At 32.8% G+C, this 27,618-nt stretch overlaps 1 protein-coding gene across 1 annotated transcript; it reads left to right on the forward strand.

The window, feature by feature from the left end:
• The first annotated feature begins 794 nt into the window (after positions 1–794).
• Positions 795–27,568, forward strand: CCAP (Crustacean cardioactive peptide). The gene is made up of 5 exons (XM_065362477.1): positions 795–933; positions 17,153–17,284; positions 25,800–25,869; positions 26,760–26,926; positions 27,409–27,568. The coding sequence occupies exons 2-5, from the start codon at positions 17,195–17,197 to the stop codon at positions 27,481–27,483; spliced, it is 402 nt and encodes a 133-aa protein (XP_065218549.1). The 5' UTR covers positions 795–933; positions 17,153–17,194; the 3' UTR covers positions 27,484–27,568.
• The last annotated feature ends 50 nt before the right edge of the window (positions 27,569–27,618 follow it).

The following is a 27,618-nucleotide window of genomic DNA, read 5'->3' on the forward strand; positions in this document are numbered from 1 at the left end:
AATAAGTGCAATCTAAAATTCAAAATCAGAACTTAATTTACTAAAATCAAAAAATATATTATATCAAATGGCATGTTTTTAAAGATTCTGAACACGAATATAACCCTAGCTGTTTATTTCCATTTTACGTATAGGTATCTATCCTCCAACCCACTACAGTGCCCTTTTGATTTCGGTTCAAAGTTCAAAGCCTACAAAAATTTCCAGAAATGTATGAATTGAGCTTCTTATAATTTTGCTACAACGAGAAAGGAATTTATTATTTCGATGCCTATTATAATAATACAAAGAGTGCCTCGACCTCAACTTCTTACACCAACCTGATCAAATAGGTAGGTAACCAATACGCGATACGCAATTCTCGACCAAATTTACCTACCCACCTAAGTACAAATATAATACGAGTAAATTCCACACACAATTAGATATATTTAAATTCAAATTCCATTTTCGTCAAGGTATAAGTAAGATCATCAAATTGGATACCTACAAAGTTCATTGACTTCTCATAAGATGACAAATGGAGACATAAAAAAAATGTTTCAAGATCACCCGAATCCGAACCTTATATGCTAATAAGAGTAATTAGAATTTTTCGTGTGATATTAATATAAAAGCATTATGAATGGTAGAACGAATGAAGCTTACTGGGCATGTAACGAATTAATTTTTACATCCTTGCTTAGCTCGTACGAAAGGGATGGTTTGAATTTGAACGCAGGTCGGCTGGAGGGGGGTTAGATACAAAGCAACAGCGCGCTCATCTTATCGCTATATAAATACAATGAGTAACCCTGACTCGAGCTTTCAATTTGATGACTGTAGTGGCATGCTGATATCGTTATTGTATTTTTGTTTTTAGAATTACCTTTTTTTTTATTAATTTTTTAATTTGTACCTTATCGCACAATTCCAATACAAGTGCGAGTTAAAGTAAGTGATGCTTTCTTTTTTTTAATATTTTTTTTCTATATTTATGTAATTGTTACGTAATGTACCTACATTATAAAAGCTAAAGAAGTGATGAGATGTTTCAATTTTGCATCGTTATTTTGACATGTGGTATAGATATTTGTTTTTAGGGTTGATGGTTTTTTTTTAGCATTTTACTTTCTTTTTTTTCTTTTTTTTAAATAATTTCTTCGTTCCTACTTAATGTATGATAATTTATTCAGAATACCTGTAAATAGTCTACAGACAGGATAACTATCAATTTATGGGATTAATAAAGTGTTTCGAGGAATTAAAATACAAACTCGTGATTTTTCTCTCAATTTTTCGAACGAATTTAAAATCAAAATTGATTAACTATTTAATTCGTCAATTTTCCAGATTTTTTATTCAATTTTTTTTAAAATTCTTCCTCGTGGCAAAAAAATCATAATTTTCTCTCAATAAAATTCAATCTTATCAGGTTATAAAATTGGTAAAAAAAAATAAACCAAAATACCACGTAGAATAAACGAATATAATGCAAAGAATCTCCAAGTAGTCAAAACTATAAACATCTCATATTCCTAAATGAGTCTCCGGAGCCCATAAAATAAATTACCCATACAAAATACCGCAACCGTTTTAAAAGTCAAAAAGCTCTTGATATTAAAATTCCCTTAAAAAGAGTTGCTATGAGTAGATAATTTGACGCGGAATCTTTTGAAAATATTTAAAATAACTTCACGCAAGAATAGTCACACTAGTTTCGATTTTGCAAAAACTCTCAGCTTTTAACGTTTCTTAAATGTTTTTTTTCTCTTTCTTTTTCTTTCATGGTGGGTGAACGAGGAAGATACCATTTTACTATAATGAGTCCGTAGGCGAGATACACTCGCACAATATACTTATTTTTCCTCAACTTGTATCGTTTTTTTGTATGGTATACGGTTAAGGGTGATTAGGTATACCACATCGATACCATCGTCGCATTCTTTCTTGAAATCCGCATTCTGTCGAATTAATTTACTTACTACTAAAGAAAGATATTAAATGGTGAAAAATTCGATTAGAGATTAACGTACTAAAATACAAACTTCTCTCAAATATCTCAATTGAAAATTTGATTCGCTAATTCAATTTATAGATACCTCCTTCTTTTCGACTTGTTTTTTTTTCTACGTATAAATGGTAGATATAAATTTACATAATTTTAGCTCATAATTCTTTTCACAGATATTTAGTCGATAACTTTCAGCTGGAGAATTTTTTTTTTTTGATTTATTCGTTTGTTCGTGGAAATTGAAAGCCACTCAAGTGTGAATTTTCACTCAGTACAGAGAGAAGAAGCGAGCCTAAGAATATACTTAGGTATCTCTTACGAAAACTTTATAAACTGCCTGTGTGCAAAATTCTTACGTAAATAAATGATTGGTGTAAAAATTAAAACGTGAGAAGCAGCCTGTGAGCACAATATGGATGGGAAAATTGGAAAAAAGAATGAAAAAAAAACTAAAAAGAAACATTCCAACGAATCGTTGTTATCTAACCATAGGGAAGTAAATTAAGCGGATGTTTTACTTTGCTAAAAGCTTAAATGAAAAAAAAGGGGTGAATATTGTTTGTTCGTTGAATAAATGGTGAAAATCTGAGTGTTATTAAATGAGGTAAACGCCTGCTTGAGCGATGTTTTAATCTACTCGTATACGAATGTTGCGAAGGTGTTTACAATTAGGCACATGATGCGATGAAAACCTTTATTATTCTTACTTTTTCACTTCCACTTATTTTCTCATTAAGTTAAAATATGTTTTGAATAGAAATATCATTATTTTCTTATGGCTTGATATTGTATAAGATTAGGTAGGTTAGGTTAGGTAGGTACATTCTCGAGATTAAAAATCTAAATTTTTGAAAAAAAGAAAAGAAAAGAATATAATACACTGAAATAGATATTGGATAATCTAAAGACCTGAAATTTTTACAACTTGAGCTTCGATCTTTTATCGATAGGTACCTAGCAATTTTTGGGGTTTGAATGCATCAATTGCGCTTTGAAAAAGTAGTGGTTCTCAAACATTTTGAATTTAAAGGACAAAAAAAGTTACCCTGAAATTTCCAAAGTGAAACGATCTTACTTACCTAGCTTTAAAAACAAAAATTAGTAAACAATACAAAATTAAATATTAGTCCACTGTGAAGAGTTATACTCGAGTGCATAATTTTTCAATTTGAAAAATAAAAGAATTTGTTGTAGTTATTTTATATTTGATTTAATAAAACGAGCCTATTAAAAAATAAAGCTGGATAGCTGATGGGTATGCTGAAATACAGGGCACTGCATAAGTCACGCTACCGATTTTCGTTTTACTATACGAAAAATAACTCCGGATACACATTTTTTTCAACTTTTAATAACTATTTTACATCTTTATTAACTACTCTTGAAATATGGCCCTAATTGAAGAGGGAGGGAGGTGCTTAGACAGATTATAGCCTGCACGTTTTTACACAATGAATATGCCTATCAGTACAAAATAACTGTAAACTCTTACCTACATAAGTATTTTTTTTAAAAGAGAAGGATTGCTGCCTGACTTCTGCAAAGCCCTGTATGAATATTTAGCTTCCTATTTGGTTAGTTATAAAAAAAAAGTCCTGCGCTAAATCATTTATAAATTAATCTTTTTTCTTTTGACTGAAGTGAAGTGCAGTTTATCTGAATTTTAAATTCAAGAGGGAAAACGAGTGTAGCCATGAAATACACCACGGATAAACTTATACAACCATACTCGTAGTACTTTTTTTTGTTAAATTGAATTTTATCCACATATTAAAAGAAGAATCGAATAATTTACATAGATATTTACGCATAAAAAAGAAGAATTTCTAGTGAAGATTTTTTATTGAAGGGAACCAATCAAAATAATATAGGTACCTACTTACCTACCTAGTACCTACCTACCTATAAGTAAATCCTTTTTTATGGATGTCAAACTTATTCAGATTTGATTCCACGTAGAATTTTCCATTTTTACAGACTATTCACATTTTTCTATTTCTGGCTCGAAATTCTTCTATTGAGTGCAGGGACGTAGGTACTCACCTATACCTTCAGGAAACATAAGCAGCTGCCTTGGACTGCCGAAATTATTTCAGATGGTAGCGATTTTTTAGCAAAACAAAAAAAGTATTCATGCTCAGTTGTTCACAAAAAAAAAAAAAATGAAAATTTGAATTTGGAATTTATTTGCATTGTTAACATTTGAAAGCACTCTCATTTCTTTATTCAAGTTAGGTGCAATTTTCTTAAATTTTTTTCTGCCTCTCATTTTTTGTTTCAAAAATTAATTTTCGAAGAAAGATATGAATTTTTGACTTTGGTGAATTGTTCCTAAATTGATGAGGAGGGTTACGAGCTCAACTGATCTGACTAGGGAAATCTGAACGGTTAGGGTAAGCTGAAATTTTATGTGGACTTGAAGGAACTTTCCCAGAATTGAATTTAGAAATTCGTCAGAAAACTCCAGAGCAACTCAAATCCTCCCTCAACTGCTTTAGCTGATTTTTTTGGAACTTGAATCGTACATCTTTGAAATCTTTTGCCCTCGTTTTGCTCGGGTTAAATACAGTTTTTCTATATTTCTGAATTTCTGCACTAGGAAAATATCTGTTCTAGGTATCTAACTTTTAAAAATGTCAAATGTAATGAAATTAACTTCTGCAAAAAAATAATAATTTACTAGGTACCTACCTGAATTATAAATTTTCAAAAACTTCAGCCCTCACTTCGTTCAGGTCTGTTAGTTTTTATTTTTCAAAATCAATTTTTTTAAAAATCCATTATTCAAAGTCAAAAAATATTAAATTCAAAAATAAACTCCTCACACAGAAAAAAATGATTTTTACTTCTCGAAATACAAAATTTCGAGAGCTTTTGCTCTTACTTCACTGGGGCATTTTTTGCTATTCTTTTTCAGAACTGAAACTTATAATAAAAATCATTCAAATTTTGAAATTTTGAAGCCAAAAAAGTCAATCTCCTCACATTAAAAAAAAAGAACATTGTTCTTTCACTTGAAACATGAATAGCTTTGTTTTTCTTCTACGAAATGAAAAATGTACTAATTGGTCAAATTGTCTTCTCATCTTTTATTTCACGTTTAAAAACTCACTTTTTTATTCGGCAAAATTGACTTTTTTTCATATCAGTCGGCAAATTTTTAATTGGTGAATTGAATAGGAATTTTTGAAATTAAAAAAAAGAAATTCGATCTGCGAATTTTGGATGTCGATTTGGTCATAAGAACCACCAGACTCCAAAATCAGCGATTTTTGGCGCACTCCGAAACCTCCAAGAAGTTCAAATTGTTCTGGAAAGGTCAACAATTGACCACTGACCACTAAACTTCAAGATTATACCAGGTCCAAGCGTGTTAAAGCACTTATTTTACGTCCCAGGCGAAAGGATTTTTGACTCCTCCCCCTTTGCCTTTCAACAAAACGGGAGCTCCAACCAGTAGAAAACTTTTTTGATCGTATAAAAAAATCGAAATTTAAACACATCTCAGACATTCACAGATCAAATTTGAAGACCTGAATTTTATTACTGAATTTTTGGCAAATTTTTAAGCATTCAAAATGGTTTTGTTTTTACGAAAAATCAAAATTTAATAAAATTGTTTTTGAAAGCTAAAGTTTGGTTTATTTATGTCTTATATTTGGCGTCTCAAATCGATCATTGGTGGTTTCGAGCCCTTCATAAAGCCTCCAGCAGAATTTTTCATTTTCTTGTGTTGAAAAAATGGAGAATTTATTGTTGGTCCTTTCGAGATAATTTTTTCAAGACTGAAGAATATAAAATTTTTCTGGAGATTTCAAAAGGTTATAAAGCCGTTACCAATAATGGATTCTAAAGGTCAATGATAGGACATAAATCAAATTATTTCAGCCTTCTATATCAATTTTATCAAATTTTGATATGTACATACATATTTTTCATGGATAACACATCACTTTGAATTATTTTCAAAAATCCAATGAAAACTAAAATTTAACAGCTAAAATTTTGTGTATTAGTGTACTCGAATTTTTGGATGTGCTTTCAATTTTTCTTTGCTACACAAATTTTTCCGTTAGTTGAGATACCTACCTCACATTTTGAGTAAGAAAAAACGCAACATTGACCATTTATTGAATATCTAGGTAATTGAAAAGAAAAACTCGTTCATTTTACTCTTAAAAAAAAGGGAAAAAATGAAAAATATCAAATTTTTTCATAATTTTTTAATTTTTAAAGGTAGGTATAGAACAAACGAATACTTGGAAAATCTCAATCTTCCTTAACTGCCAACAAGGAGGTAGGTATCTGATAGAAAAATCTTTGAACCAGACAAAACTAACTCGAAGAAACATCCAACAATACATCATCAGCCAAAATTTCAGGTGATGGAATTTTTTTCCTCTTTCTCAAAAATAAAAAGAGCTAGAAATCGCTATCGTGATGCACAAGCTTTTTTTTAAAATCAAAATACGAGTATATACATAGAAGCCATTTCGAAAATGTTTCATTGTATTATGAACAATGGAATACTGAAGGAGGAGGGAGGGAGAAGGGTGAAATTTTCATCAAGTCGATGGGAAACCAAGATACCTCGTCTGTGTATCTTCACCTGTTCATTAAATTTGGAGAAAATGCACGAAACTCCGGTGCCTTCCATATACGAAGATATATTAATTCAAATCACACATGTTAATAAAATTGCCTAACCAGTTTGCCGTAAATACGAACTGAAAATACCTGCAGAAAACCTATTTTCAATTTAGGTGGGCAATGGTCGATAATAAAATCAGCTAATTCCGCTCAACTTTTTCTTCAGCCAAAATTTCAGGAGCTAAAGTGCATTTTAGGATTTCTAGTGAAGTTTTGAAAATCAAATTTGGGCCAAAAATGCAAAAAAAAATCAGAATTTTTCCAAATTGAATTGGGAACCTGAAATTTGGCATTTGCCTTATTTTTGACCCCTCGAATCGATTGGAACAGTTTTAAACCATTTTGAACAGTTCAGAAGCCTTTAGGACTTTTTTGAAAATATAAATTTCTTCAAAATTTTACCTAATGACCAATGTAAATGGAAGGCTGAAATTTACTGTATGCTTGAATTTCAACTTACGGAGTCGATTGCAGGTAATTTAAAGCTGCTCTGGAGCCTCCTGCCATTCTTTTTAAAAATTCCCATTTTCGAAAAAATGACCAAAAATCCATCTGATTCAATATGGTTGTATGTTTTTGGATGCCCTTTCATTTTTTTTGAGTGGATGGTGACGAAATTATCGACTTTGTGAATAACAGCTGATTATCTAAGAAAATGGATTTTTACTCTACCTACCTACCACAATAAATTTCAGAATGCTGTAGTTGTTTAACCATCAGCAGATTTTATACGATTTTCAATGTTTTAGTTTCATAGAGAAAATTGATCACAAAGACGTTGCAAATGAAAGCTATAGCCCATGTACCAACTACATATAATAAATGAGAAAGTAGTAACAAACAGTCACCAAAGCAATACTTCATCAACTGTTTGAACTTTTTCGTGTTTTTTTTCTTCTTCTCTCGTTCATTATATTCTCATACAAAAAAAAAAAACTGTCAGTGGTTTAATTATTACTCTCGCACGTTTGAATTTTCAACATCGGTTCCTATATTGTATGTAGATAGGTATAGGCACCTACTTGTGTAGGTCTGCATCTCTCGTGTAGCATGTATTGAAATGAATAAAGGCTTATCTTTTACCGTCAGGAATATATAAATTGAAACAAATGTATATTTATTTGTAGTAGAAAAAAAAAATACGTGTGAAAAAGAGAGAGAGAAGCCTTTTTCATTTATACCTTATATCAACACACGACGACCGGATTACTCAAGGTTGGTTTTTTTTCATAAATGTGGAAAAACAAAACCCGTATATGATTTTTTAATAAGAGTCAGACCTCGACGAGTGCGCTAATTTAGAAAATGGAGTCCGAAGCTGACAATAGTCATCAGCTCACCAAAGAAGTATAAACAAAATATCACTTTTGATGGGTTCGTGATAAAGCTGATTTCATATACGGGCGTGCAGAAAAAGCAAAGAGCGAAACAGCTTTCACATTCTCCTACTATACGTTGTTGGTTCTCACATCTCTATGTTCTTGTTGCCATTTCTGTACGTATGTGTAATGTTTTCCTTGGAGATGAAAGCTCGACATTCGCACGCTGTGAAAATGCGAATTTTAAATCGGATACTCTTACCTCGTGCGTTGTGCGGTGGTATATTTAATTTATCAAAATGATCGAGATTATGTTTTTGAAATGGTGGCACGGCGTATATGGTATGGTAGTCAAAATGGCGGAATTTATCGCATTTTAAAAATCGCCTTTTTTCAACGATGAACCATTTAAATAGCGTATTCGTCGTAGTTTTGTTTGTTATCGAATTTGAAAGAAAGGGTGAAGTGTTTCGATGGAAATGGTTGTTTTTTTTTCTTAGCGTATAAATATTCCAGCTCGCGGGAATAAAAATTGATTCATTGAGAAAACCAACTTATCGATATTTCAACAAATCGTGTTCCTTCATTAACGATGCATTACTGGGCGCGATTTTTTAATTAATTTTATCCTCCGGAGATTTCGGAAAATTTGAATATTTTATTATATCGCCAAATTGCGCCTAAATGGATATGACAAAAGCATTATCGCAAAAGTCAAAACGCAACAGTTGGCATAACTCATCGCGAAATTATCACCATTTTAGTACATATTTTAGGCATTAAAAATTTATACATACGTGAAATTACACATTACAGATAGGTACCTAAGTAGCTACATATATCCAACCCACGCTAATTTGTTCAGCTTTCAATCAAAAAATGATTCTCTCATATGCAGATACCTACTCGTCGTATATTATGGCAACATAAACAAGCTGAAATTGTTTCTAAAACGTTTTCCTTGTAAAAACGCCAGATTACAATGCTCGTGGTCTGGTAAACCTCTCTAATACAAAGAAATACCTACCTACTTAAGCTATCACCATTCTATGTACTTATATAAGAGGATGAGAAACATTTGGAATTTTTATTATTGAAAAATATGACGAAATTGCTTCATATATGCGTGTATTTCTTTTTAAGCCCCACACACGCATCCTGTGTGTTAAGAAAATAAAAAAGTTGTAAAATTTATAAAACATGTTTATGATGAATTTTTTACCAAGCGTATGGTATATCGTATCTATTTTGCGGCGCATTTTCAACCTTACGAAAGACGACTTTTATGTTTAAAAAAGCAAATCTGCCGAGGTGTATATGGGTGTTTTATAACGTATCATTGTCGAAGTAAATAATGCAATAGATTTTTAGGATGTAGTCGTGTGGTCGACAATTTTCGCAGTGTTTTTTTTTTTAAACCACGAGTAGATTTTTGACAGAGGTAGGTAATTGAGTAAACTAGGTTAAATCGAATGTTACATTCAGGCTATGAAATGTTTTCGAGGTCTGGTCTGAAACGAATAATGTGTAACGGAAGTACATAACTATATTCCTTCAAGTCTAGATAGCCTTGTTTTCTATACCTATAGTCTACTACAGTCTCGTCAAATAGAATGATACGACGACTTTTTAGTTCATTTTTCATCGTAAATATTTAACCTGTTTACTTTATTATATTAGAAAGGTGATATCTATCTGATCGAATTATTGTTTCGTGAAATTTTCATAATATTTGTTGCATTGGCCTATATTTTATGTCTCGAAAAGTCAACTTAGTACAGATCAGCCTACGATAAAGTGGAGAAAATTTAGGGGGCATTGTCACATTGCCTCTCGATCTTGCCTATGTACTCGAATGGTTGACGAATTCTAAATTTTTTAAGGTTTATTAAAAGTAAGTTAATCTTCTGTTCATTTGATGGTACATATTATGTTAAATACGAAAAAAAATACGACTTTTGATGAATCTGGACTAATATATTGGCCTAAGTTTTGTTGACCTGCATATAATTTTTTATTCATTTTGGTATCTAATTGCGAAGTTCTCATAACAGGTGACCTACTGGTTCCAATCATTTTTTTCATGATTTCCCCAAAATGGCTCAGAAGGATACCAGTGGAACTGTTGCACTGCAACTTTTAATGAAACTAAATTAGATCCAAAGTGCAGGTTCTGAAACCTCCACAACTAAACGAAATTTTCAGATTTTAAATGAAATTTAGTATATATGTTTATTTTTTCTAGCATAAAACGAACCAGTTCAAATAGTTGTGCTTTTTTCAATCTTCCACAATAGATAACAATTTATATATGTAGGTCAGGTACCATACTTTTGAGGCTGTACTGGAGTAGGGTGGTCCTAATTTTCGAAGTTGGGATTTTCTTCCCTCCCAACCCCTAAAGTGATGATCTGTGGTGAGAAAATAATTCCCTATTTTTTATTGTTTCCATTTTCAAAAAACTTGGGCTACGGCAGTGGGCGCCTCAATCTTCAAAAATGTTATCATCATCATCATCATCATTAAAATTTGACCCGGTGAGCTCTTCAGCCTGATTGGGAAACTGTAGAAGAATTGCTTGCCGACGATGTGTCATCAAGTTTTTTCTTCGGTCTTCCTCTGCTCCTCCTGCCAGTTAGAGTGTATATTCTTTGACTTTTTGAGGAGACTGTTCATCAGGTATTCTATCAACGTGTATTCACCATTTCTTTCTGTAATCTTTCATGCACCCATCCAATGATTGGCTGTGCTCCTGGCTCCTTCAGGACGTCTTCATTCGTTTTCCTATCGTGTCTTGTATATCGCACCTCGGGAGTAATAAGGTCACATCTCAAAAAAGTGAAATTTTACAGGAGAGTGATTTTCTTTTTTTAAAAAACTTGATTCATTATTTTCATCAACTTATAATCAATTGTGAGGAATGAATAGCACCTCATTTTAAAGATCTGGTATCCTACCTTCATTTAGCATAAGAACACTTTGAAAAATAAAATCTTAAAGAGGAAATATTTCAATGTTTGGAAAACATTTTGAGTTATAACCTTTCATAAAAAGTGATCTGGAGGCGAAAAAAAGCGTCCAAAAAAATTTTCATAATAACAAAATTGTAGAGAATTAAATTTCCAATCGACATAATGTCGTTAGTTTTTTTCTACAGTGCTTAGTTTTTGAGTTTTTCTCAAAAAACTAAAATGTCAATATATATGCAAATTAATTTTTTTGAAAAATGTTCTATTTTAAAAATTTTTTGTTTTGGATCAAACCTACAAAAAATACACTCCTTGTGATTATTTTACATCTTAAAAACGTTCAACACTATCGAAACTGGTTTCTGACACTTTGTATGTGCGAATTTTACTCAAAGAAAGAGGAGTTTTTTGAGATGTGACCTTATAACTCCAAACAACTTGCAATGTTGTAGAAATTTTGAGTTACGCCCTTTGCATTTTTTACATGATCTAAGCAGCATACCCGACTCAAAGTGTTATTTTTGGTTGCAGGGGGTCATGCAAACCCCAAAAATGCAAAAACATCAAAATCAATTTTTTTTGAGATGTGACCTTATAACTCCCGAGGTGCGATATCCTGCTGTGGCTCACATGAATCTAATTTCTGTTGCAGTTACTCTGCTTAGTGCTTTTTATATCCTTTCTCATCGTCCATGTTTCACTTCCATACTGCAGCATTGGTCTTGCCAGTGTATTGTAAATTCTTATTCGAGTTTTGGCTTTGACTTTTCTTGAAGGGATGGCTCGGTTTATTACCCCGCTTACTCTCAGGAATTTGTTGATCTTATGTTGTGCATCAACCTCTCCTTCATAAGATAGTTCGCAACCGAGATATTTAAAGCTTCTGACTTGTTCCACTGGCAGTCCATTTACAACAATATTACTACACATAGGTATTGGTTCTTTCCCCTCAAAGGCCATCACCTTTTTTTTTGATGAGATTTTCATTCTTCCTATTAACAAAATAATGCATAAAAACAGGCGTGTAGATGCGTATGCCTGAATTTGGACTTTTTAAAAAAAAAAAACATGCAATTCAGCCTGCAAATAGCATGCTTAAAAGTAATGTTCAAGAATGTAAAATGAAAGAAAAATTTAAAAAATTTGTGCCCCAGATGGGGATCGAACCCCGGTCACGCAGTTTCAGTTTTTCTGTGTTACCTAACCCACTCGGCCACTTCGCTGCTTGTGAAAAATGGAGTTATTGTTATTTCCACATAAATGTTTGTGAGTTGTGAACTTATTAATTTTTCTCCAAAGTCCAAAAAGTTCAAACATTTATGGGGAAATAACTCCATCCTTTGCAAGCAGCGGAGTGGCTGAGTGGGTTAGGTAGCGCAGAACAACAGAAACTGCGTGACCCGGGTTTGATCCCTGTCTGGGACTAGTGTTGGGCAAATTCGCGAATATTCTTTTTTTGCTTGCGCATGCACAAGAATATGCGCAGATTCTTGCGCATATTCCGCAGATTCTTTTCAAAAAATTAGAACATTATTGCTTAGTTTAGAGATAATCGGAAACTTTCTAAATTTCCATTGAAAAGGTTTCAAATTATTAAGGAAAATTGGAAATTTATAAAGAAAAGTTGATGTAAAACTTGTAAATTGTGGAAAATTGTAGAAAAATCTTCAAATTTTTTGAAAAAAGTCATGATTTTTATTTTTTTGAGAGAATATTCTCAATTCGCGAATATTCGCGAATATTCTCAGATTATGCGCATTGAGAATATTCTCAGATTATGCGCATTGAGAATATTCTCAGATTATGCGCATTGAGAATATTTTCAGGCCAACACTATCTGGGGCAAATTTTTTTCAACTTTTCTTTCATTTTACATTCTTCAACATTACTTTTAAGCATGCTATTTGCAGGCTGAATCGCATGCTTTTTTTTGAAAAAAGTCCAAATTTCACGCATTGCTTGTGCTATGCACAAAAGCATGTGTTTTAGCATGCTATCGCATAATTTTTGTCGATAGGCCTGTACCCAGTTGGGATAAAATCTGCTCTTCTGCCAATAAAAACACCTTAAAGAGCAGTTAAATTTAATTGTCATTTTATACTGAAACACCAATTCACAGGGGTAATTTGAAGCGACTTTTCAGGTTGTTACATTTTCTGCACCACAGAAAAAAATTTCTGCTGAAAAATACTCTACAAGAATATTTTGTACCGTAAACTGGGGTAACATTGAAGTGTGTGGTTTTTCACCACGTTATGTTCCATGGCGGTGGAACTATGAAGAATGGAGCAATTCTGACACCGGGAATGGATAGAGTACACTTTGGCAGTTATTTTCCTATTATATCATTTTCAACTAGTGTTTCCAACACTGATAAAAAAGCAAGTGAAAAAAGTGGTGTTTTAATTCATTTTAATTAATGTAAAAAGCTTGGTGTCTGGAATTTTGAATTTTCAAGTAATGAGTCAAGTGACATTATAGATGTGTTGGTACACCTCCTGACCACAAATAGCGCATTTGTTCATGTGCCAAAGTTCTTCCCTAAGGAGTAAAAAAATAATATTCAAACTGGGGTAACTTTGAAGGCCATAAAAAAATCATGAAATTTCAGTAAAATTGGCCAAAAATGCATGAAATGCTTGAAAATTTCTTAAAAATGATGTGAAAACTTGAAAAACAGCTCTAAAATCATTGAAAAATCATGAAATTTGGTCAAATTGGCCAAAATGCATGAAAAACGCCTGAAAACTAGAAAAATTTTAAATCATCATTTTGGAGCACTCTTTCATAAATTCAATTGTGTACAGGGGTCGGCATAAGTTAGTATTCATATTTGAAAACTGATGTGTTCTTTTAAACACCCTGTTGTGTGTAATGAGTAGATGGAAGGTCTTGTAGGCAGTGCGTTGTGTTCGTGGAAGTCCCACCAACACTTTGGTAATAATAGTTTCATTCCCCGCTATGTCACTACAGAAAAAAAATTCATTTCTATTTGAAAAAATTTTTGTTTGTGCAAATCGGAATACTAACTTATGCCGACCCCTGTATATGGATCATTTTGTAGATGCTTGACGCGTATAAAGTGGCCAAGAAGTGAATATTCATGTTTTTGATAATTTTTGACCTTGAGGAAAGCACATTAAGGGGCCTTCGAAGTTACCCCAAACGCTGGGTAACTTTGAAGGGCACTTCTTTTGGCTTTTGCTCCTGACAGGAAAAAGGTAGACAACTTCTGTAAACGCCAAAACGTAGTGCTGACATAGCTTCATCAAAAGCACCACACACATTTCCCCTACCTCCTCCATTCATACCTCTAAACATGAAAAATTCTGAAAAATCCTTCAATGTTACCCCAGTTTAGTTTACAGTAGTGTATTTTTGTCATTGTAAGGCTGCTACACTTTTAAAATACCTAAGTGGCGTACAGTATTTCTGCACGTTGAAAGAAACCAGCTACAAAATATGCTACGAGAATGTTTTGTGGCACGTTTATTTGCATGCTCACTGAAAAACGTGCATAAATGTGGCATTTTTTGATTTTACTTGTGTGTTTTAGCTTAGTAGGTATATAAATATTTTTTCTTTTGATATCATCTGCCCTGGTGGTTAGGGTATGAGAATTCTCGCTCTCCTATCCGGAGTCCCAAGTTCGATCCCCAGCTGAGCCAAACAAATTTTCATCAACTAACAGCAATGGCAGATTTTTTATGCTTAGGGGCAGAAAAACCGAATATCCGCTGATTAATGAGCAGATATGTATTGGCATAAAGTGCCGGACTTCCTGCCCTTGTTTTTATGTCGTGTAAGGGCAGATTTTCACCCAACTGGGTATTTATCTGCTACTTTCTGAAGGTTGTACATCGGCTACATCACTCTCTGCAAGTCATTTTTGTTGTCAGCAAAGACCACCTGATCATCAGCGAATAGCAGGGTATTGACATGGGTGTCATTGATGTGTAGCCCTTTTGGCTTGGTTTTCAAACCATTCTTTAATCATGTTGTCAAAAGTAGATGTTGAACAGGCTGCATGATTTTTCCTATCTTCTTTGCTTCCCACATGTTTCCAGATCTTACTCTTATTACATTATCTGTGTATATTTCTTCAATTAAGCGTACTATTTGTTCGATCACTTCAATTTTCCTCAGGATTTCGAACAACTTCTTCCTTCGTACTCAATTGTACACCTTCTCCAGATCAACAAAGCATAAAACATAATTCACTGTAAAATTTCAAAATTTCAAAATTTCAAGCTCTGTTTTCTCTAAAAAATCTCTTGTGAGTAAAATAAACTCTCATGACAATTTTAGCCCCCTCCATTAAAAACCAAGCTGACCCCCTAAAATAGCTCAAATCTAACGCAAAATAGGTACGAATTTCAGCTATTCTAGGGGACCAACTTGGTTTTTTAGAGATGTGGTTAATATCCTCATGAGAGTTCATTTTACTCAAAACAGACTTTTTAAAAGTGTTGGAACTTGACATTTTTGAATTTTGAAGGAGCCCCACCAGAGCCTGAGTTTTTAAAAAATTGAAAAAAATAAAAAATAGGGGAATATTTTCTCACCAGAGGTCACCACTTTGAGGCAAATCGTTGAAAATTTAATAAAAATTGACCACATTGTCAAAAATATGCAAAACATATTGTAAGAATTTTTCTCGAAAAAAAGAAAAATTTAGGCAAAATCTAGTAAAAAAAATTCAACAATATTTTACTTATTATTTTTTTCCTGGTTTCTAAAACTAACTCGTATTTTTAAGTAAAATCAGTTCTCAATAAAATTTAGACTTTTTCGCACTATTTTAGGTAATTTTGATGGTTATTAACTATTGCCATGAATTTTTTCCTGTTTATCAGATAATCATTATACATATGTGATAGGCTTAGTCAGAGATGCTTTGAACTGTTCTGGTTCATGAGGAGCACCCTCAAATTGGCCTCACACCCCCTTACCTAATAAATATTTCATTGTTGAACAACAAAATAAGTAATTTTGCAATGGATACAAATCGTGAAAAACTTTATAATTAGCTACCTATTTTTTACATGGTACTGTTGTAAAAGTTGCTGAATCAGAAAATTTATCAAGTACCTAAGGTAGTTGTTTCAATTTGCATGATGTTAATGAATAAATAGGTAGGTATATGCAGTTCCTACAATACCTACATGCACCTACAATTCATTATTTGCATAATACCCGATTGTTAAACGTTGAAAATCTTTTTAAAAAAGGTATAAGAATCAACCCCCGGATATCTTTCTTCACCAATTTACAATAAATGTCTAACCTAAGAGGCGAAGAACAATGTATAATGTGTGGACGGATTTTAAAATTTAAATATTTGATCCGAAGACTCATTTAAAAATTCATGGTACATGCGAAAGATTAAAACCAGCAGATTATCCCCTAAAAGGTGTAGTGGGTATTCTGAAGAATAAATTATTCGCGTAATTCAAAAAAAAAAAAAAAAAAAGTCATTACCCACCTGCAAAGAAACATCACACAGCACATTTGGGGAAAAAACTTTCGCCTAAAAATCGTTTAAATTACAATTTTTTTTAAAGATTCGTTTTACCGGGTACAAAATCTTTTAACAATTGGGCCCACAATCATCAACCCTTCAAATACCTACCCACTATCCGGCGGATAGATTGCTTAATATATTGACAACTTGTAAGTATAAGATTTTAATCAATTCCGGAGTTGAATAAGTATCTGTATAGCTGTACAATGGAAACCCGAAAAACCATCAAGTTGCGGTGAAAAAGGATCGGATTTCTTTGGCTTTTAAACGTACTTACCTACCTAGTTTTTTATCTGAAAAAGTACAGATGTTAGAGCAAGGTTACATTTATGGATTGTTAACATTTACGATATGGGATACCTATACTAGTACCTAGTATGTTGGCTGGATTTTTATTTTTATGGATAATATAGCAGCTAGTCTGTTGCGAATATATCGAACTCGAGAACGAGTTAAATTATGATCTACGAAAAAAAATAAAGCTGTTTGAAAATTTTTTCTACACCGAGTTTCACGCATAGTTTACGAAGCGATATGACGAAGAAGCCAATTCACTTTTATTATGCAGGTGGCCGAGCATATTCTGCTTACGATGCTCGCGGTTATCATTTATTTGCTGACGTAGCTTGGTATATACTCGAACATACTGTACGTACCTATACAACATATTTTTATTCGTCAATTTTTTCTCTTTCAGGTATCGTTTCGTATCGTATAGTTGCCATCAACAGTAATCAAAATGCGTTTTTTAGTCATAACGATAACGTCACTATTACTGATTTTTGAAATTAGAGAAATTATTTCCGATGACGTCATAATGCAAAGAAATGTAAGTATATTATGCAAATACTGCGATGTGGTTTTATTCGCCATGGTCGTGTATTTTCTCGCTTCTTATACCATAAGTACGGGTATAATATGGTCTACGTAGGTAGCTAGATAGGTATTTGTGGTAAACGCCACGCATCCGCCAATCGTTTCCATTAATCAGCACTTTTTTGCTTTTTAAATCTCTCGCTGTTTGGTGAAATTTCCGCTTAAACTTTCTCATCCAAGTGTGTTTTTTTTTTCGCTTCAACTTCGATTGGAAATTTTGTGTGTGTGTTTTTTTCAAGAACCTTGTAAAGTCTCAACTTAGTTATTGTAGGTACTCGCGTGAATGAAAATTAAACTCGATTCAAAAGCTTAATATAGATTTACCGAGTATGTTTTTTATTCTTCGTGGTGTTGGTTTTTTTCTCTCGATATATTCGTAATTTTGTAACAGAAAAAAAATTATATTTACATGTTTTACATACACCGATGAATAAGTACGTATTTTCTGATGCAGAAGTGTCGACTTATTTAGTATATATAAGTACGAGCATATCTGCAGTTTAATCGACGATGCGTGACGAGATTGATCATTACACTCGACGAGAGACTGTATTTAAGAAAATTTTAAATTTGATTAGGTACCTTCGAGTTTTATGAATTTTACTTACCTAATGAACTTATATACGTAGATGGTGAATTGGTGATGGTAGAATGCTTCTTATTTATAGTGGTACTTGTTTGCTGATGCAATTTTTTTTTCGAATTTTTTCCATTTCTAAGTGTCAGAACAATCGAGGGAAAATTATTCAATTTCAAGCACTAAAAAATACATAGAAAATTGTCAACTGTTGACTTTTGATTTTTTGACTCGAGATTGGATTTTCGAAATTTTTCAAACTTGAGTTTTTCAACTCATTCCTCGTCATGAAAAAACATTTTTGAATATTTTTCAATGTGACTAAATTTTTTCAACTTGATGATCAGTACAATCAACATTGAAGGAGCAAGCTTTTCTTACTCTTCTTGTCGCTTGTTGTGACTTTTCTACTGTAATTTTTCAGTTAAAATTAAATTTTTTCAAATTGAAACATAATTTTATCACCATCAAAGAGGCTGGTTTTTTAGCCAAATTTTTGTAAAAAATGGGCCTCGATGGTGATTTTTACATTTTAAGTTTTAATTGATCAAATAAAGTCAAACTTGGGGAATAGGGTTCTCTTGGAAGCTAAAATTGACCCCCGCAGTTGGAAGGGTCAAAGTTGAAAATTACAGAAAGGTCATTTTTTTGGAGAAGCATACTTTGGTCCCAAATTTATGAAAAGAAACCAAATTCATACCATTGGTGAATATCGTCCTTGTGAACAACATATCCAAATTTCAGCTTTCTAGGTCATCCCCACCCCATTTAAGGTGGAAAAAACCTGATTTTGACACTATCTTTGACCCCCACCTCACTCTTAAAATTGACCTCAGGAGCCCCAATGTCCATCATACAATGGGATGATGTCACTTGAGTGTATTTTGCAGGTTTCAACTTTCCAACCCTATTTGACCCCTCTCCAGGGTCAAAAAAGTGGATTTTTTTTTGATATTTTGCATGTTTTTCGACCTTTAGGAAAGTTTACAGCCTCCCCAAATTGACCTAGAACGTCCAAATTTTCACAATACATTGAGATGATGTACCCAAAGTGCCTTTTGCAGGTTTAAACCTTCTAACCTCATTTGATTCCTCTCCGGGGGTCAAAAAAGTGGATTTTTTGGCTATTTCGCATGTTTTTCGACCTTTAGGAAAGCCTACACAGCCCCTCCAAATTGACCTCCCTGCAAACATGCTAAATGAACACTATGTTTAAAAACATCTCATCATGTCACCATTTAATTAATTGAATGTTTTTAATAGAAAACATTGCCATTATGTTTGAAAAACCTTCAAAGTTTCTCGTACAGAGATTTGGCTCTTACGTAGTGGCAGACTGCTACGACTTTTTTTTTGTTTCCACTAAAATTTCAGCTGCCCGAATTCATTTTTCGATTTTTGACAAATTTTCAAAATTTCAAATTATATAGACCATTCCGAACCGTCTAGAACTAGAACCTTCAGGGCAATTTTCGATCAGGCGAAATATGAATAAACGCAATAAATAAGTCGAGAATAAGTCACAGTTTGATGTTAAGCTGCCTAAATTGATGTTTACGTCATTTGGAGAAATCAAAATCGCTCTGGAGACTCCACAATGACCAAAATATGTTGGAATTCAGTTCGAAGGAGTAGTTTCCAGGACTACTTTTCATAATTTTTAGTACATCAATCAAAAGTAGGTAGGTATATATTTTTTATGTTTTTTTTCAACACAAATCGTCAAAAATGATTACCTACTTTTTAATTTTCAAAAATCGAAAAATGAATTTGGGCAGCAAAAATTTTGTTTATGAGAGTCTCAGACCACGATCTTTTCAAAAATTACGGGTTCTTCTGAAATAAGAAACGTTTTTCAAGGATAAGATTTTCTCACAATTTTTCAAAAATTCCATAAATCGAGATTCAAATTTTGGCTTAAAAATGTTCACAAGTGTCCAAAAAACATTTTCGGTAAAATATTTTGAATTTCTGGCGAAATTTCAGGGGTCATTATGATTGGAAGTGTGATTCTTTTTCAAAACATATTATAATCCAATTTTGGGCAAAAAATTTTTCAAAAGTGCTAAAAAAAATTTTATCTTCAATTTTTGATTTTTGACCTGAAATTTTTACAAATTTTGATAGGTCTCATGACATTTTTTCAAAAATCCATAAGATCAAAATCCAATGTCAAGCGTAAAATTCTTCAAAAACAAAATTTCAACCCATATTGATAGGTTGCCAAACATTTTTTTCAAGAGTTTCGAAGATCAAGACCCGATTTTGGGCTCAAAATTCTTTAAAAATGCTGATTATCTATAGAAATTTTTGTTATGACATTTTTTTGAAAAATCCCGAAAATCATGACTCATGGCCAAGCTTTAGGCTCAAAAGTGGTCAAAAACAGTTCAAATTAGAACACAATTTTGTGCTACAAATTCTTCAAAGATGCTCAAAAAACCCTTACGTTGAAATATTTGGATTTGTCGTGAAATTTTAACCTATTTTGATACGTCGCATGACTGACTCATTTGGTCTAAAAAACCTTCAAAAATGCTCAAAAAAAAGTTTTTATGAACATTTTTTGATTTTCTGCAAAAATTTCAACTCATTTTGATTGGTCGCCTGACATCTTTTTTATAAACGCCGAAAATCATGGTTCCATTTTTGGGCTTGAAACTAAAATAAGTTTTGATATTATTTTTGATTTTCTGCCGACATTTTAATCCATTTTGATTGGTCACCCAATTTCTTTGTTAAAAACAAAAAAATCATAACCTGAATTTGGGCTTTAAAAATTCTTCCAAAATACTCGAGCAACATTTTTGGATGATTTTCTGGATTTGTGAAGATTTTTAGGATTTAAAAAAAATGTGCCTTGCAACTTATTAAAGTTGGTAAAAATTTCGCAAGAAATAGAAGGAATCTCGAAAATCTTGATCCTATTTTAAGCACAAAATCCTGCAAAAATATTCAAAACAAGTTTTGATATCAATTATTGATTTTCTGTCGAAATTTTAACCCATTTTGAAAGGTTGTTTTATACCTATACAGTATTTCAAAATCCCAAAAATCATGACCCAATTTTTTGGCACAGAATTCTTCGAAACTGCTCAAAAATATTTTCGTTGAAATATTTGAATTTCTTGTGGAATTTCAACCTATCTTAATAGCTAGGTTGTATGATACGTCTGTAAAAATATCAAAGATCAAGGCTCAATTTTTGGCTTAGAATTCTTCAAAGCGTTTCAAATCATGTAAAATTTCAAAAAAAAAAAAAAAAAAAAAAAACACATAAAAAATATTTATATTTGTAATTTACTAATTTTTTCGGTGCCTTCTTTGTTTAGTTTTAACAAAAATGAAGTGGTATTCAATTTTTACTTGATGGATATGATTTTTCATCATAATTTTAAATCAATTCAGAGCCTCTAGAAAGATTTTTAAAAAATTTCCATTATTATAAAAATCCTCCAGAGAAGTTGAAATCGATGAAATTTTGGTTTCTACCTCTAGAGTAGCTCTATCCAATAAATTTCCGTTGATCTTTTTTATTTTTTACCAAGTATCAAAATATGTAATAAAAATTTTTTAAAAAACAGCTACAGCATTTTAAAGTGATCAAAATTCCAACTGGCTTAGAATTTTTACGTTTTGATGCCTGAATCATATTTAAGGACGTTAGAGAGAAGAGAGGGGAGGTATTCAGAAAGATTATGATTGAAAAAATGAGCTGATATTCAAACTCATGGCGTCATCGAATCAGTAACAATCGATATGCTACTCCACTTTTTATTTACTTTTGAACTTCGATTAAAATTTGAGGTCCTTTTACCCTTTCTAGAGGTACCAAGATACCAGTTTTAATATTAGTTTGCTGATATGAGAAGGTATAAAAAAGAATCTTCGTTGTAATTTTTCAAATTTCCAAACGGTAGTTTTCAACTTTTGTAGTCATTGTGAAAAGTTGAAGTTTCGTCATGAAAGTTCAGTTTTAAGTTTATCAAATTTTTTAAAAATTCAACATAATATTGTTACGAGTATATTTATACTCAAAGTTTGAATCTCCTGTTTATTCTCTTTCAAATCCCGCAAACAGATCAAGCTCAAAAATCAACCAATCTAGAGAAAAGATCGTTTAAAGTTTAGCAGTTTTTGAAGAAATCGGTACATACAAGACCCGCACCCCCTCCCTGAAAAATTGAAATCCATATTGCGATGGTTATTTTACTAAACGATTATTAAGAGGTTAAATACTTATTTATTTTTTAAATGAGTAAAATACGAGGTAGGAGGGCTTTATTTTTGCTTTCGGGCTAAAAAGAAGTAGAAACACAGATAGTTAGTCCGCTGTGTCGATTCATATGCATTTACGGCAAACTGGTTAGGCAATTTTATCGGCATGTATGAATTCAATTCGTATTCGGAAGGCAGTGGAATTTACAAGGCGAGGTAAGAAGTGAGTTTGGCTGGAACTGATATGGAAAAAAAGAATTAATTGAAATCGGAGTACCTGATTCAACTTTTGGTTCGTCATAAATCACGATGTCATTTCGGATACCTGTCTACCTGTCAGTCTATCTGTCATCTGTCTGTCTTTCTAGCCAACCCATAGGCTGCAGCAATCGAAGATGTAGAAGTAATAAATTTTAATGATTCGTTCAATTAATGAAACACTTTATACCCTTGAACGTAACACACCAGGGATGAAACCGAGTGAAAATTTATATTACTTCTGATACCATATACGCTAATCGTTTTGTTTTTAATGAAAATTTGGCTATATACCCATACCTATAGCTGCTATGGTATACGAAATGAAAAAAGAAAAACTTGGCTATCTGGGTGGTCGATGGCCGCGAACCATTACGATTGAGACGATGAAAAAGTATCCTGAATTTTTCATCGATGCAAATTTTAATTCTACAATTATAATTCTCATTTACACGTGCTTACTATTAATTATCCTCTATTATTTTAACGATTTAGCCAGGCACCCGTTCTGCTATATATTGCTTCTTTTTCAACGTTCAATTTGCACGACGTAAATTTATAGGCTAGGTGTTATGGTATGGTGTGCCTTAAAAACTATAGGTATATGTCGAGTACTCTCCTAAAATTCACCTATAGTGTTGAAATCGTTTACCTCGTGAAATGAATTATTTCCGGTAGGAAAATCCGCGTACATCGGATTCGTGTTAATAGTTCTCTACAGAGATGGCGCGATTCCGATTTTTTTAAGGAGTCGTGAGAATCGCATGAATCCGATTCCGGAATCGGATTCCATTTTCGATTCACCTGACAGATGAATCGAAAAATGTGAAATCTGACTCTTTTCAAGCAGGAATCGCAAATGTAATATGATTCGCGATTCCGGTAATTTGATTCTCGCGACTCCTCATTACGATTCTCTAGACTCTCACAATGAACGAAATCACCCAAATTCAATTGAATGAAAAGCACAAATACAAAAAAGTGTAATTTTCATAAATATTCTTTTATCTAATTTTTGCCGGTTGGCGCTGAAAAGTCAAAAGTGGTTGTGAAAGTGAATCTGAATGATGAATTTAGAATTTATCATTGTTTTACTAATAACATGGTGAGTTGAAAATTTAATTTTACATAAGGTGCACCGGGGAAGTCAGAACGTTTTTTCACAATTTCAACTTTGATCAGCTGTTACTCTCGTACTAATGAACCAATATGGCTGAAATTTGGTATGTAGGTTCCCATAAGGGATTTTAACCTATGGTGAAAATTTCAGCGCGATTGTCGCAGTAGCTTTCGCACAATCGAATAAAATGTAACTTGTTCTGACTTACCCCACTTTGGGGTAAGTCAGAAAATCTACAAAATTAATTGGTATTATTAGGATTCGACCCTGATCGATGCGCAATATGTCGAATAACATGTTTTCGAGGTCGTAGAATCCAAATCTGGAGTTATTTTTTTTGTAGGAGTGGGGGGTGAGGCATGGGGAGGGGGCAATTCTAAATTTTTCGTACATTATTGTGTAATTATGTCGATTGATATGTTTTCAAGGTCGTAGAATCTGAATCTGCAGTTATTTTTTTTGTAGGAGTAGGGAGTGAGGCGTGGGGAGAGGGAAAATTTCAAATTTCTCCTACATTATCGTGTTATATGTCGAATAATATATTTTCTAGGTCGTAGAACTCGAATCTGGAGATATTTTTTTTTTGTAGGGGTGGGAGGTGAGTCAAGGGGAGAGAGAGTAAATTACAAATTTTGCCTATATTAATGTGTAATATGTCGATTGATATGTTTTTGAGGTCGTACAATTCGAATCTGGGGTTATTTTTTCGCAGGGGTATGAGGCGAGGCAAGAGGAGAGGAGAAATTTCAAATTTTGCCTATAATATTGTGTAACATGTTGGTTGATATGTGTTCAAGGTCGCAGAATTCGAATCTTGAGCTAGTTTTTAGGGTCGAGTGCTATTCAAGTATCACCGTTTGGGGAGAGGGCCCCACACATGCGAACCTACGACTCACCTTCCACCTTCACCATAAAAAATGACTCCGGATTCGAATTCTACGACCTCGAAAATATATTATTCGACATATAACACGATAAGGATAATGTAGGAGAAATTTGAAATTTTCCCTTTCCCCACGCCTCACCCTCCACTCCTACAAAAAAAATTACTCCAAATTCGGATTCTACGATTTCGAAAACATATTATTCGACATATTACACAATAATGTTCGAAAAATTCATATCAATCGACATATTATACAATAATGTACGAAAAATTTAGAATTGCCCCCTCCCCACGCCTCACCCCCCCCCACTCCTACAAAAAAAATAACACCGGCGAGCCTTTATATTTATTTACTAATGTTTGTTAGAATGTTCATTTCATCTTCAATGCTTCATTTTTATGAAATTTAAGGAGTTGTGATGGGAATCTGGCTGGAGTCGTGAGAGGAATCTGGTTGGAGTTGTGAGAGGATCCTAAGATGAGTCGTGAGTGGAATCTGAATCGGAGTCGCGAAAGGAATCGGAATCGAAAATTACGATTCGGATTCGGATTCCTATATCTGGCGAATCTGATAAGCGGAATCAGGACTCAAAATTTTGTGGAATCACACCATTTGGAATCCGATTCTCAAGCTCCTGGAATCGCGCCAACTCTGGACTTCTCTATGATGCTAGAATAGCTGGCCAAATATTGCGGCGTATTTATCGAAATCGAAATACTAGCCTATCTCGAATCCTATCTCTCTCGTAACTTTGAACATTGTTCGAGAACGCGAAGACTTGGCGAGGAATTTTTCAAATCAAGTACCCAGCGAAATTGTTTCCTTCGAATATTTATTTTTCAATCCTACTCGCTGCGAAGAAGGTGTTTACAAAATAACGCCACCGCGAGCTCGCAACGCAGCCCATTCGACGAGAAAGATTTTCGTAATTTTTCCTAATCAAACGTAATTAGCGTGTTGTATATCAAAATACAACGTTGGTAACCGCATTTTCCAGCCTCGATGAAATGAAAAGCTTCATTATGAAATTCATTACAAATACGAGAGAGTTTGATTCGTTGAAATGTATAATCACTTTCACGTCGCCATCATCGTTATTATACTTACCTTCTGCTGCATTTGTAAACAAGCGAAAACATTTATTCTTTAGAAAGGTATCATTTATATTCGACAAAGTGTTTCAATTTTTTCCAAATTATCTATCGTTGCGATTAATGTCACTCGAACGAATGATATAGTAGTAAAGGTAGGCTTACGACGGTCGTAACGTGGAAAGAAAATTTTCATCCAACGTACGTAGGTAGGAGAAGTAGACGAATGGCATGTTTTTCAGCGTAAAATAAGACTGTAATTTAACAATATCATACTTCATTGCCTAATTAACTCGAGTGTGTTTGAATTTTTACAGCTATACGACAGAGATTTCGAACCACTAGTAGAACAAAGGAGGAAGAAACCATTTTGTAATGCTTTTACAGGTAAAATTCACGAATGTGAAAAACGGAAATGATTTCATTATAGCTTTAGATAAATAAACCGAATAAATTATCTATCGTTAATTAAAACTTTAAAAATAGGTATCCGTTTCAAAACTATAGGCAAATTATTTGAAACGACGAAAGAAATTTTCAGCATGTGGGTGGATTTTGTTTTTCAGATTGTTACAACGCGTAGATATATAATAGGTCTATGCACTGTAATTTAGTAACAAAAACAACAGCACAAGTTGTAGGCTCACTTATTTGCTTTATTTTTTTATTTTTCAAATACACCAATATTTTCTTTTTCTTCCCCTCGAGACAAACATGCGCCAATAGTGAAACGGCACCTCCTCCGCCATAATTACGCCAATATAGCTAGAAGTAAAAGTTCAAAGTTAGATTGTGATGTACTTGTTATAACTGGCAACGTTGCTTTATGTATGTATCTTTTCAAAGTAACGGTTTCGTATTGAATATATGTATTATTACCTTTCTGTCATGTCAACGAATATGTTATTATACGCCCTGAGAAAAGATGTCTCATAGTTTTTATTACAAAATACTTCTTAAATGGTAATAAAATGCTCACAAAGTACCCGGTACAATAGCACGAATCGTAAATTGTTTCACTTAGTTTTCCGCATCACTCGCTCGACTTTGAAAATATTTATTTTATAAGTCTAGGTATTCGATGAATTTTTTTTTTCAAAAATCTTGCAATTTTCAGGGCTAAAATTTTTTAAACCCTCGTTCAAAATTGTTTTAATTTTACAAACCTAGATCCTTCTCCCATAAAAAGGATTCATAAGAATATTACCTATTAAGAAAAAAAAATAAAAAAAAAACAAGAGAATTGATTTTATTTTTATGTATTTAATGTTTGGCAGGATGTGGTCGAAAACGATCGGATGAATCGATGGCCGCATTATTAGAAATGAATTCTGAACCAGCAATAGAAGAATTAAATAGACAAATTTTATCACAAGCTAAATTACTGGAAGCTATTCAAGAAGCACGACTTGCATTACTAAGAAAAACATCATTAGATCGTCAAGTAAGCATCAAACTAGTTGAATGGCTTTTCGAGTAACTAACAACAGACTTAAAAAAGAGATATAAAAAAAAGAAAAAATAATCTGCCAACTACATAGATACTTGAGTAAATTACACGTAGACGGCATAGCTGATAGCTGAGTGCTGAGTCAAACAGGTACATCATTTCAAAGTATTAATATGCCCGAAATGTTTGAAACGACTTTTTATCTGAATCGTTTAATATCTCCTATGGGAAATATAACCGAAAATAGCCAAAAAACCATAGACTTATCATTTTGGCACATCAGCTCGTAAAAGTATCTCTTCATATCTCTCGTAAAGCTCCAGGTATCGATTAAATAAAGGGTAAAAAGTAAAATAAGGATTCAACTTGGAAAAAAAAATGTATTCCACAAAATATCTACACGTTTATATTTACATTTCGTAGGCGGACAAGTTTACTGTACATTTATTAACAAAACGAATAATATTTGTTTTCAGAATGAATTAAGGCAAATTCAAAATCCATTGATGAATTACAGACGAAAACGTTGCGCTGGTGGTCAATCATGTTAGATATTGTATTCATTACTTTGTTTTTAGGGCAATTGTAATTTCTTTGTAAAACTTAATATTAGACTAAATAAATTATGCTCTTTAAGATGTTTTCATTTCGCATAACTGTCATTGATATTGTATAATTTGAAAACA

This window comes from Planococcus citri, chromosome 4 (assembly GCF_950023065.1).
Source record: "Planococcus citri chromosome 4, ihPlaCitr1.1, whole genome shotgun sequence".
In the NCBI taxonomy this organism is placed as follows: Eukaryota; Metazoa; Arthropoda; class Insecta; order Hemiptera; family Pseudococcidae; genus Planococcus; species Planococcus citri.